The sequence below is a fragment of the Zingiber officinale genome, chromosome 2A (genome assembly GCF_018446385.1).
Source record: "Zingiber officinale cultivar Zhangliang chromosome 2A, Zo_v1.1, whole genome shotgun sequence".
NCBI classification, from domain to species: domain Eukaryota; kingdom Viridiplantae; phylum Streptophyta; class Magnoliopsida; order Zingiberales; family Zingiberaceae; genus Zingiber; species Zingiber officinale.
Window position 1 is genome coordinate 86,871,077 of NC_055988.1, and position 13,034 is coordinate 86,884,110.

The window sequence follows — 13,034 nt, forward strand, 5'->3', positions numbered from 1 at the left end:
AATAAACAATGTGCATAAATAAAATTTATAAACTATATTCATTATTATTTAAATAGATAAAGAACTTATAAAAATAAATAAATTTATAATAACAAATTCTCTCAGCAATCAAATAAATTTAAAAATATAAAACTTTCAAATAATTAAATAAACTTAATTGAAAACTCAATAATATTTAAATAAATTAAATTTAAATCAAAATAAAGTTTATAAAAAAAATAAATCAAACTTAAATAATTATTTCAACAATTCAATTTGTTTTAATTCGGTTTACTTCAGCTTGATTACTTTATGTCTTTATCATATAAGTTTCATCAATAAAAAATTTAGCTTAGTTTGTTTACATTGATTGATAAAGCAAAAGTGAAAATAATTTAAAATGAATCTTCTTCTATTTTTTCAAACGTAGACGTTGGAATTGGATTAATCAAATATTTTATGACCTAGAATAATATATATAATTGATTGAATAAATTAATAAGTCATGTGGAGGGAGTAACATCAATTATTAATAATAATTGATGAAAAAATCAGGATGACGCTTAAACTTTCATCCACATTAATTATCCTAAATTAAATTTTTATCTTAAATATTACATTTTGTATTAAAAAAACATCCACATTAGGTACTCTACTTATTCCCTAAATATACATTTTATGAATAGTAATTTTTTAAATTTAAAGAATGTATTCCATTCTCTAAACATTAAATGCTACTTCTCTCTCCTCCCTCTAATAATAAAAAATTTCTCTCTCCTCTATCTCTTTCCTCCATCTAATAATAAAAAATATGAAGGAAAGAGAAAGAGAAAAAATAATAAAAAAATAAATATATGGCAAATTATAGGGAAGCTGATGTATCATGTAGTGAAAAATGGATATCTATATTTAATAAAATAATTCTTTTACCCTAAATTTTAATTTTTGATGAGGATACTGATGTGGAAGGGTTGTTGTTACAATCATGACTAAAATTTTATAATAAAATATGAATAAAATATGATTATGTTGTTGGATCGATATCGTGCTCGGGGGTGAATAGCGCTCGTGGCTAATTCATTCGATTTAAAACTAACGGAGTAACACAGCGGAAATAATAAAAGAACAATCACATGCAAGAAAACCAAGATTTACTTGGTTCGGATCCTAGGGTGACTTCTACTCCAAAGCCCGCGATCGTAGATCGCTTTCGGTGGGCAATCACTATTAATTCGTAAATCTTTTTCGGTGCCTCAATGAGATGACGATCGCTTTCGGTGGGCGATCGACCGATCAGACGATTTCCCCCTCATCTGATCCGCCCGATCCGCTCGCTCCACTTCGATCTAGTCAAGTCTTATCCCCGGTTCAGTCGGTCGAAAATCCAGTTCGGTCGACCGATCCCCTAGTTGGGCCCTGTCCACTCGTTGGAAATCTGATTTGCTGCTTTGGAGGTTCGGTCGACCGATAACCCAGTTCGATCGATCGATCCCGGTCAATTCCGACCCTGCACAGAAACTGTTAGAAATGTTCTCCTGCAAAACAGAGTTAGAATCTAGCAGATAATATATAAGTAAGTAAATTGACAGTCTTCGGACTGTCCGGTTCTGATTTCAGATTTCCGACCGGAAACCCTAAGTCGAACCGACGCCTATTGTTCCCTCTTCCGGGCAACGCATCCTCACCTACTCCACTCAGGAGAAGTTACCTTTTGTCAGTTCGGTCCTCCAGACCGATGCTGGACGCCCGCTCCACGACTCGTCCAGACTTCCACCTAGTTCGCAGCACCAGGATTTCCACCTAGGGTTACTACCCCTAGGATTTTTGTCCGAAGACTCTGACCTGCCAAGACTTTTTCGACTAGGGTCACCACCCCCTAAGACCTAGGGTTACCACCCCCTAGGGTTTTCCACTTGTCTAACCGTAGTTAGGACTTTTTGCCTAAGAACACTTAGGACTTTCCTGTAAAGCTCATTCAACGTATTAGATAACAAAACATCTTAACTTTGAACCCTTTGACATAATCAAAATATAAGTTCGATTGTCGGATGCTTCCGCAACAACAATCTCTCCCTTTTTTATTATGGCAACATACTTCAAAGTTAAGCAATAACATAATAGTACTAGAAGAGGAAATGAAATAATGAAAAAAAATTCAATTCCTTATATTCCATGAAAAAAAATTCAATTCCTTATATTCCATGAAAAAAAATTCAATTCCTTATATTCCCCTTAACTTTGATCTCTCTCTCCCTTTGACATATTTATTCTATTAACTTTCAGCTCCCCTTGAAGGGTAGCACTGTAGTTTTTAGAAATACTTAGCAAATTTAGAAAAAAAATATTTAAATTTTTCAACAAGACTTAAATAAGCATAAGTTTTGAAACTTTCATTTTGTGTTTGAAAAATAAACTTAGCTAAATTTTCGACTTCAAAATGATTGCATTGAGAAAATATCTTGATAAATAGCTAAGTTTAAAAGACACTTTCATTAAATTTAATCTTAAATTTTTTTAAAAAATTGCTTAGCTAAAAAACTTAACTGAAAGGGAGTTTAAAAAACTTAGCTTAAAGATAATTATTTTGAGAAACACTTAGCTAAATTTAAAAGATTATGACAAACATTTAAAATACTTAACTTCAAAAAATCTTGATGGAAGTTTTCAGTTTAATTACTTAACTTTTAAAGAATTTTCATAAAAGCTTAGCTTAAATACTTAGTTAAAAAAAATTACGTATTTTACAAACTCAAAATATTTTTAAAAGTATTTTAAGCTAAACTTTGATAAATTTAAAAATATGTGAAAACATATTTTGATAAATTTAAGTTCAACTAGGCTGAAAATACTTAGATTTTAACGAAGATTTAGCTAAACCTTTGAAAAATTATTTTCAAGAAGGAGTTAGTAAGAAACTTAGTTAGGTAGAAAAAAAATGACAGAAAGTCCTTTTTCTTCAAAAAAAAAAAAAAAAAAAAAAAAAACTTAGTTTCAAAAATAATTTATCTATTCTTGTTTATTCCAAAAATACTTTCTTTCTCAGATTATTTTGAACAAAAATATAAAATTAAGTTCATCCACTCCCCCTTAATTAATGTTCAAAAGTTTTAAGGATCCTAGAGTCCAAGAAAAAATATTTTATATTTTCCTAATTTTCCACCTCACCCAATTTAGGTTATAAAGCATGTTGAGCTTATGAGTGAGTGTGAGACGGAACTGAAATTGATTAAAATAGTTTGACTTTTGAGTTTCAAATTTAAAGGATTTTCTAAAGAATTTTTAAGTGATTTTCAAAAGAATTTTCAAAATGATTTTCAAATAATTTTTAAAAATGATTTTTAAAATAATTTTTAAAATGATTTTCAAATTATTTTTAAAATGATTTTCTAAACTAAATTTCAAATGATTTTTAAAATAATTTTCAAATGATTTTAAAATAATTTTTAAAATGATTTTTAAACTGATATTTAAAATGATTTTCAAATGATTTTCAAATATTTTTTAAAATGATTTTCTAAACTGATTTTCAAATGATTTTTTAAATAATTTTAAAAATGATTTTCTAAATTGATTTTCAAATGGTTTATAAATAATTTTAAAAATGATTTACAAATAATTTTTAAAATGATTTTCTAAACTGATTTTTTAAATAAGTTTTAAAAAGATTTTCAAATGATTTTTAAACTGATTTTCAAATGATTTTTAAACTGATTTTCAAATGATTTTGAAATTGATTTTCAAATGATTTTTAAAATAATTTTTATAACGATTTTCAAATGATTTTATATATAATTTTTAAAATAATTTTATAAACTGATTTTCAAATGATTTTTAAATAATTTTTAAAATGATTTTCAAATGATTTTTTAAACTGATTTTCAAATGATTTTTAAAATAATTTTTAAAATGATTTTCAAATACTTTTTTAAATAACTTTTAAACTGATTTTAAAATGATTTTTAAAATAATTTTTAAAGTGATTTTCAGATGATTTTTAAATAATTTTAAAAATGATTTTCAAATGTTTTTTTAAATAATTTTTAAACTGATTTTTAAATGATTTTTAAATAATTTTTAAAATGATTTTTAAAATGATTTTCAAATGATTTTTTAAAACAATTTTTAAATATTTTAAAAATGATTTTCAAATGATTTTTAAAATAATTTTAAAAATGATTTTCAAATGATTTTTAAAATAATTTTAAAAATGATTTTCAAATGATTTTGATTTTGAAATGATTTTTAAAGTGATTTTTAAAATAATTTTTAAACTGATTTTGAAATAATTTTTTAAATATTTTTTTAAATGATTTTTAAAATGATTTTCAAATGAATTTTTAAATAATTTTCAAACTGATTTTTAAACTGATTTTCAAATGATATTTAAAATCATTTAAAAATGATTTTTAAAATAATTTTTAAACTGATTTTCAAATGTTTTTTAAATAATTTTTAAAATAATTTTCAAATAATTTTTAAAAGAATTTTAAAATGATTTTAAAATGATTTTTTAATAATTTTTAAAATGATTTTTAAATAATTTTTAAAATGATTTTCAAATGGTTTTTAAATATGATTTTCATATGATTTTTTTAAACTCATTTTCAAATGATTTTTAAATATGATTTTAGAATGATTTTTAAATTTATTTTTAAATAATTTTTAAACTGATTTTCAAATAATTTTTAAATTGATTTTCAAATGATTTTTAAATAATTTTCAAAATGATTTTGAAATGATTTTTTAAATAATTTTTAAAATGATTAATTCACTTGATTATAGAGTTAATTAGGTTAATTTAGTAAGTTGATTAATTAATTTGATTAAATTGAATTAAGTTGATATTATTTTAGACTAACTTCAATCTAGTTCCATCTCACCCGATTCTAAGTTATCAATCAGGTAATCTTAAGTAATTTTGTAAGATGGTTATCTTTGATTTAGGTTTTTTCTAAGGGTTAATTTACATTTGAGTTAAGCTTAGAGTTTTCAATTTGTCAATTAAATATATATTTTAGAGATTGGTTCCCAGGTCGTGGTGAGACACTAGACCTTCTTGGGTATGGGATCATCAACCACTTCCTAGATAGAGCCGCTCAAAGAAATTATATATTTAATTATCTTTTTGAAATCCCTAGGTTTAACTGAACAAGTGTAAATTATGTCTTGGTCCTTAAACTATCCTAATCTACACATGCATATTGCAAATAAAATAAATAAACAATCATTAAACAATTATATTTATTAATTAAGACAGTTTTTCTATTGGCTCCCCCTGGATCATAGTCTCGATATGGTCTATCAAGGTAATGTACTAGATCCTTGAGGACCCAATATTGACTAGGTCCAACTTGATTGACCAAGTTGGACTTTGGTACCCATGCTTGGACTACCTTTCTATTAGATCTGCTAACAATTGACAAATACGAACGATATTTCCTTTTAGCCTTAAATCCAAGTCCGGATTTGTTGTAAACGGCTCGCTGTTTTCCAAGAATCAGATCAAGATTCTTGGAACTCAGGGTGAACCGTTCCAACGTTTCCTTGAGTTTTTTAACTTGAGTTTTCAAATTGGAATTTTTTTTTCCTCAAGTTGTTGGACTTGAGTCGAAGTTCCAATTTGAATCGGCTCAGTAAAAAAACTCGAGTTAGTCGCTTCCTTAAGGGATGTTACTTCCTTTTGGAGCGACTTGACTCGGATATTGGATTTAGCCAGTTTTTTTAATAGATATGGAGCTAATTTTTGTAAATCATCTAATTGAGTCTCAGCGAGTAAAGAACTTACAACGGGGTTTGGCCATTCGGAAATGTATACGGATCCATTGTTTCGCTCGGACTCAGTTTCTGATTCACTCTCGGTTTCTGACTCGAATCGGACTCGATTTCAATTATGTTCGCTTGTACTGGTAGAGCGAGAAGGCTTGTTTGTTCTTCTTCGTCGAATTCGGATTCGTCTAAGGACTCATATCATGTTGCCTTCAGCACCTTCCTTCTTTGTTGCTTTTGATTTGGACAGTCCGGCTTGTAGTGCCCCTTCTAGTTACAGTCGTAGCAGGTGACTCCAGTCTTGTCCTTCGTGTTTGATCGAGTCGCCTTTTTGTTTCTGTAGATCTTTCGTACGAGCCTTAATAACTCAGAAACAATCTCGTCATCATCCTCTGAGTCTGATTCGTCTTTGGACTTGGGTTTAGTTTTGTGCTTTGTTTTAGCTTCCCGGGTTCTGCTTGTACCTGCAATCAAAGCAATGTCTTTCTCGGCTGGACGTGCATTAGTCTGTTCATGCAATTCGAATTCGGAAAACAGTTCATCTAGTTTAATTGAGGATAAATCCTTGGAAACTTTGTAAGCATCAACCATGGATGCTCACAAAGTGTTCCTCGGAAAAACGTTAAGCGCGTACCTTATGACGTCACGGTTTTCTATACGTTGGCCAATCGCGTGGAGTCCGTTAAGGAGGTCCTGGATGCGCGTATGAAGCTGGCTCGCCGTCTCACTTTCCTACATTTTTAAATTATACAATTTATTTAAAATTAAATCGCGCTTGCTTACCTTAGTGTCGGAGGTTCCCTCGTGCAGCTCGATTAGCTTTTCCCATAACTCTTTTGCGCTTGAAAATGGTCCGACTCTGTTCAGTTCTTCTTTTGTTAACCCGCATTGTAGCATGCAAGTAGCTTTGGCATCGACTTTAATCTTCTTCCTTATGCTGACATCCCAGTTGATGCGTAAAACTAGTTCTCCAGCGCCATCACGTGAAAGTTCGAGATCGGTCTGGATAATAATCCACATCTCGACTTGCGTCTTGAGGTGGTATTCCATCCGATTTTCCAATAGCCAAAGTCCTCGCCGGAAAAGAGTGGCGGTCGGACTGTGCTAAAGCCTTCTAGGAGAGCCATTAAAGAATCTAGCACTTAATAAAAAGAAAAACAAATCCTAGGACTTGATCCTGGATTAGTAGTGCGGGATGTATAATAAAAAAGAAAATTAACTCGAGTGGTGTTGCACCAACTTCAAGCAAAAATTGATTCAAATGAGAAAACAGATCGGAATATAGCAATTATACTAATTTCGATCGACTCCGAAAAATTAAAAAGACCACGAAAAAATTTGCTTGACTGGTGGTTGCACCAAATCGAAGCGACCCCGTTCTGATATCAATTGTTAGATCGAGATCGCGCTAGAGGGGGGGGTGGGTGAATAACGCTTGTGGCTAATTCGTTCGATTTAAAACTAACGGAGTAACGTAGCGGAAATAATAAAAGAACAATCACACGCAAGAAGACCAAGATTTACTTGGTTCGGAGCCTAGAGCGACTCCTACTCCAAGGCCCGCGATCGTAGATCGCTTTCGATGGGCAATCACTATCAATCCTTAAATCTTTTATAATTTAAGAGTACAAGTGCTGAAGAAAGAAATATAATACCGACAATACAAAAGAATTGAAGAATGGAGTCGTCGGTTGTCGGAGTAGCAGAGTGTAGTTGAAGCGTTCGGAGCAACGTACAAGTGCACAAGTAGTTATGTTCAAGTTGTTGTTTGAAGCTGCAGCTCGAGGCCCCTTTTATAGCCTTTATGGATTAGATCTAGATCCTCGAAGTTCGGGATCAACTTTGACCCGAGGCGGATCGGTCAACCGATCCCCAGTTCGGTCGACCGATCAGATGATTTCCCCCTCATCCGATCCGCCCGATCCGCTCGCTCCACTTCGATCTGCTCAATTCTTATCCCCGGTTCGATCGACCGAAAAACCATTTCGGTCGACCGATCCCCTAGTCGAGCCCGGTCCACTCGTTGGAAATCTGATTTGCTGCTTTGGGGATTCGGTCGACCGATAACCCGGTTCGGGCGATCGATCCCGGTCAATTCCGACCCTGCACAAAAACTGTTAGAAATGTTCTCCGGCAAAACAGAGTTAGAATCTAGCAGAAAATATATAAGTAAGTAAATTGACAGTCTTTGGACTGTCCGGTTCTGACTTCAGATATCCGATCGGAAACCCTAGGTCGAACCGATGCTTACTGTTCCCTCTTCCGGAGAACGCATCCTCACCTACTCCACTCAGGAGAAGTTACCTTTTGCCAGTTCAGTCCTCCAAACCGCCTAGACTTTTGCTCGACGCTCGAATCTTTTGGTCTTCATGCTGGACGCCCGTTCCACGACTCATCCAGACTTCCACTTGGTTCGCGACACCAGGATTTCCACCTAGGGTTACCGCTCCCTAGGATTTTTGTCTGAAGACTCCAACCTGTCAAGACTTTTCACCTAGGGTTACCACCCCCTACGACCTAGGGTTACCACCCCTTATGACCTAGGGTTATCACCCCCTATGGTTTTCCACTTATGTAACCGCAGTTAGGACTTTTTGCCTAAGAATACTTAGGACTTTCCTGCAAAGCTCATTCAACGTATTAGATAACAAAACATTTTAACTTTGAACCCTTTGACTTAATTAAAATATAGGCTCGATCGTCGGATATTTCCACACCAACATATGCTTTGTCTTCCAAAACATATTATTATGTTATATAAAAAGAGATAAATCATGTAATCAATTTATGACCGATCAAATCATCAATCATCAATCATCAATCATCATGCTCCTACTTATGGGTAATGTTAAGTTAGTATCCAAATAATCACATAATGAATGTATAATTTAATTGAATTGAGATATTTCTAGGTGATTTTTATAATTTTAATATCTTAAAAAGTATTTTAAAAAATTATATAATTTTAGTCCAAACTGTTCACTATTTCTATCAAATTTAAACCATTTTAATTAGCATTAAAATATTTTTAATTAGTGTTTAAATAATTTTAACTATTAAAACAATTTTGATTGATATTTATATAAATAATTTTAAAGTAATTTTATCCCAAATAATTTTGGGCAACAATTAAAAGAGATTTCTTTTATATTAGAATTGTAAAAAAAAAAAACAACCGTCCTTTTTTAAACTGGCCGTCAAAATGACGGCCTATCTCATGTCACTAGTGCGTTTTTTTTTTAACGAAACTATCTTTTTATATTTTAACATTACTTAACCACTAGAATTATAGTAACTATAATTCATAACTATTATAATATTAATCAGTATTATATTATAATATTAATTAAGCCTATCAATATCAATAACACTATATTACAATAGTAAACTATTATAATATGTGTATTTTATCTTTGATAATATCATATTATCTTACTATTTTATTAAAAATCTCTTCCCTTTACTAGTGAAGTCTAAAATGAATTTACGTTATTGTCTTTTTTTTCTATTCATACTAAAAATAATTCTAATATTTATTAGTAATTCCACAAGCGAAACAATAAGTGATCTAGAGTTTGAGACTCAACTACAACGTATTATTATAAATTTTTCTCATCATTGATTTTCTCTGGTTATTTTATATAAAAAATTATAGTTCTCTTTAGTCTCATATCTTAGAATTGACAATACTATGATCAAAGAAACTCCTATAAATATTTTAGGCTGACGATGTTAAAAAATATACTTTTCTTAGTTTCTTTTATTAAGATAAATATAATATTAAATTAAAATAATTTTTTGCATAGGGAAACTCGTTACAGTAGTTTATTGTTGGGATTCTCTAGCGTTACCTTTGCATTATTGCACTATTACATGAGTCTGACGAATCTTACCCAAATAATTAATTTTTGGTTCTAAATCCTAGACCCAAATCCAAATAATTTGGATTTTCAAATACTCAAATAATTTATATATTATTATATTACACATACAACCTGTGTACAATATTAATTATAAATCATTATTGCTATGCTATACCATATAAACAAGTTATTGTTATTAACATTAGACAATATTATATTGGGTTAATTCTCAATTTAGTCCATCGTTATTTAATGTGGTGCTGATTTCGTCCCTAATTTTTCAATTGACCAAATTTAATCATCCAATTTTCAAACGTTTTCCCAAATTGATCATTCCGTCTAAATCCCCGTTAAAATAAATGGGAAGACTTGTTTAACCGGTGGAAGTGACCTGGATAATTCTTAATTTAGTCCCTCATTATTTGACGTAGTCCCGATTTCGTCCAAGGATAGTTTTAAAATGGAGGCTGTCTGCTACTCGGTGCAGCTCCAGCTGCCGGACTCCATGTCGACGCCTGCGAAGCGGGCGAGGGCAGAGGCGACAATGAGGGAGATGGGATTGGCAGCCGCCATGGACACTAGAATCGGCGGGTGGCACATCAAAGGCATCAGCGGCGGCGCGTCAGCATCTGCGTCAAGCTCCTCACCCGGCCGCCGCTCCTCTTCCTCGACGAGCCCACTAGCGGCCTTGACAGCGCCGCCGCCTATCACGTCGTCCACCGGATCGCGCGTCTCACCCGCCGCGAGAGGATGACGGTCGTTGTCGCCGTCCACCAACCCGACAGCGAGGTGTTCGACCTCTTCGATCGCCTCTTCCTCCTCGCCTATGGCAGCACTGTCTTCTTCGGCCCTGCTCCGGTGGCTGCCGAGGTACCAACTCAATCTCAAAGCTCAATTAAGACTTAAATTCTCTCTTTCGACCTATGGAAATTCAGCCTTGCTCAAACTTTTCTCCAGTTCTTTGCTTCCAATGGTTTCGCCTGCCCTTCTCTGTGCAATCCTTCCGATCATTTTCTCAAAACAATCAACAAAGACTTCGATACGGTCAATGCTTCTTCTTCACAGCTTATAAACCAACAAAGAAAACAAGTTTCTAAATCTCGAACTCAATCAATGTCAGGATTAGGGAAATAGCGCAAGAATAAAAGCAACTGATCATTTCCACCGATTAAATAAGTCTTCCCGTCTATTTTAACAGGATTTGGACGGAAGGATTGATTTGGGAAAACGTTCAAAAATTAGAGAATTAAATTTGATTAATTGAAAAATTAGGGACGAAATCGGGACTACGTCAAATAATGAGGGACTAAATTAGGAATTATCCAGGTCACTTCCACCGGTTAAACAAGTCTTCCCGTTTATTTTAACGGGGATTTAGACGGAAGGATCAATTTGGGAAAATGTTCGAAAATTAAAGAATTAAATTTGGTCAATTAAAAAATTAAGGATGAAATCAGCACCATATTAAATAATGAGGGACTAAATTGAGAATTAACCCATATTATATTATAACACATACAAGATTATAGTAACAATAAAATCATAATTTTTATAATTATATGATCGTAACTATTATAATTGTATAACTGTTATAATTTTATAGCAGTAGCCGACAATAACGTAAAAAACTGTTATAATGTAAAAAACTGTTATAAGAGATTCTGAAAAATAAAAATGTTCAAAGATGGGATGAGGTGGTTTTTGGATAATAATTTAAAAAAAGTTTTATTTTGATGATTCGGATTTTTTTTTAATTTTTGCTCGACAATTGTAATCACTTAGTAATTTTTATCGACATTGAAATAATTTTAATTAAAATTTAAAAAATATTATTAGATTAATTTAATAGAGAAAAGTACTATAGAATTTTTTTAAGGACTTTTCTATATATATTTTTTATAAGATACAGCGAACAAATCCATATTAATTTCCTCATTTGGAGTCGACGACGTTTCTCTTCAAGTCCTCCTTTCCCTTCTCCTTCAGTTCCCTAATCCAAATCCCTAATTCTCGATTCCTAAATCTTCTCGATCGGCAACCATGGCGTCAGCTCCCTCGATCCGCCCCGCTTTCTCTTCCACTTCTGCCGCCGATTTTATCTCTGTTGATCGAGTCCGCCTCTATCCGTTCTCCGGCGCCGTCAAGGTTTCGCCTTTCCGTCGACTTACGTCGTATTCGATCGCCTGCGCCGCCGTCGCTGCCATCAACGGAGGTGTCGTCCCTAAGGTCGACGATCGCGCTCGGATCAACGGATTTGAGTCCGCCGGTCTGCGGGTCGCCTTCCAAGGTGCCCCCGGCGCCTACTCCGAGTTTGCCGCCAAGACCGCCCTCCCGGGCTGCGAGACCCTCCCCTGCCGCGCCTTCGCGGACGCGATCTCCGCCGTCGAGCGCGGCCTCGCCGACCGCGCGATCCTCCCCGTGGAGAGCACCATGGACGGCGCCGGCCTGCGCAATTACGAGTTCCTCCTCCACCACGACCTCCGTGTGGTCCAGGAGATTAGCCTCTTCGTCAACTACTGCCTCCTCGCCATGCCCGGCGTCAGCCCCGCCGAGCTCCGCCGCGTGATCAGCCACCCGCTCGCGCTCGCTCACTGCAGCCGCGCCCTCGCCCAGCTCGGCCTCCACCTCCGCGAGCCCGTCGAGGACACCGCCGGTGCCGTCGAGATGCTCCGCTCCAACCGCCTCCTCGACACCGCCGCCATCGCCTCCCCGCGCGCCGCGCTCCTCTACGGCCTCGACGTCCTCGCCGACGGCCTCCAGGACGATTCCTGGAACGTGACGCGCTTCCTCCTCCTGGCCTCGCCCACGTCCCTCGCCGCCGCCGTGCGCCCAAAGGCTGCGGCGCCTTTGAAGACCTCGACGGTGGTGGCGCACCGGGGCGGCTCCATGTCGGTGCTCCTGAAGGTGCTCTCTGCCTTCTCCCGTCGGAGCATCAACCTGACGAAGCTGGAGGTGCTCAACTCGGCGTCGAAGGAGGACAAGTCACCGGTGTTCATCCTGGACGTGAGTAGGAAGGGGATGCTCAGGGCGTTCCCCCATGTCCTGTACGTTGACTTCGAGGGCTCGCCGGAGAACCCCAAGGCGAAGGAGGCCATCGACGAGATATCGCAAACCGCCGAGTTCGTGAGGATCTTGGGCTGCTACGCCGCCGACACCAACATCTACGATCTTCATTAACGACCAGAACAAAGCTTCACAATAAGCAGGCACGTGACCTGATTAGCAACTCAATTCCCTGCTTATTCCGACAATTATGGTTTCCACGATGGATATAATTGTAATTTCACGGATTATTACTATTTCCGATTATAATTTTCTTATTTCCATCCAAAATGCCGACAAGGTGAAAAAGAATCCAACATGTTCGCTGCTTTTCTTAGCCGACTCGAAAAATTATCAAATTTGAATTGTTTGATAATGTTTTTG

At 34.9% G+C, this 13,034-nt stretch overlaps 1 protein-coding gene across 1 annotated transcript; it reads left to right on the forward strand.

The window, feature by feature from the left end:
- The first annotated feature begins 11,525 nt into the window (after positions 1 to 11,525).
- LOC122041434 (arogenate dehydratase/prephenate dehydratase 6, chloroplastic-like) lies at positions 11,526 to 12,950 on the forward strand. Its single transcript, XM_042601109.1, has one exon. It carries the CDS (start codon positions 11,649 to 11,651, stop codon positions 12,783 to 12,785), a length of 1,137 nt encoding a protein of 378 aa, XP_042457043.1. The 5' UTR covers positions 11,526 to 11,648; the 3' UTR covers positions 12,786 to 12,950.
- The last annotated feature ends 84 nt before the right edge of the window (positions 12,951 to 13,034 follow it).

Coding starts and splice junctions, on each gene's coding strand:
- LOC122041434 (XM_042601109.1), top strand. CDS start 11,649: ATGGCGTCAGCTCCCTCGATCCGCCCCGCTTTCTCTTCCACTTCTGCC.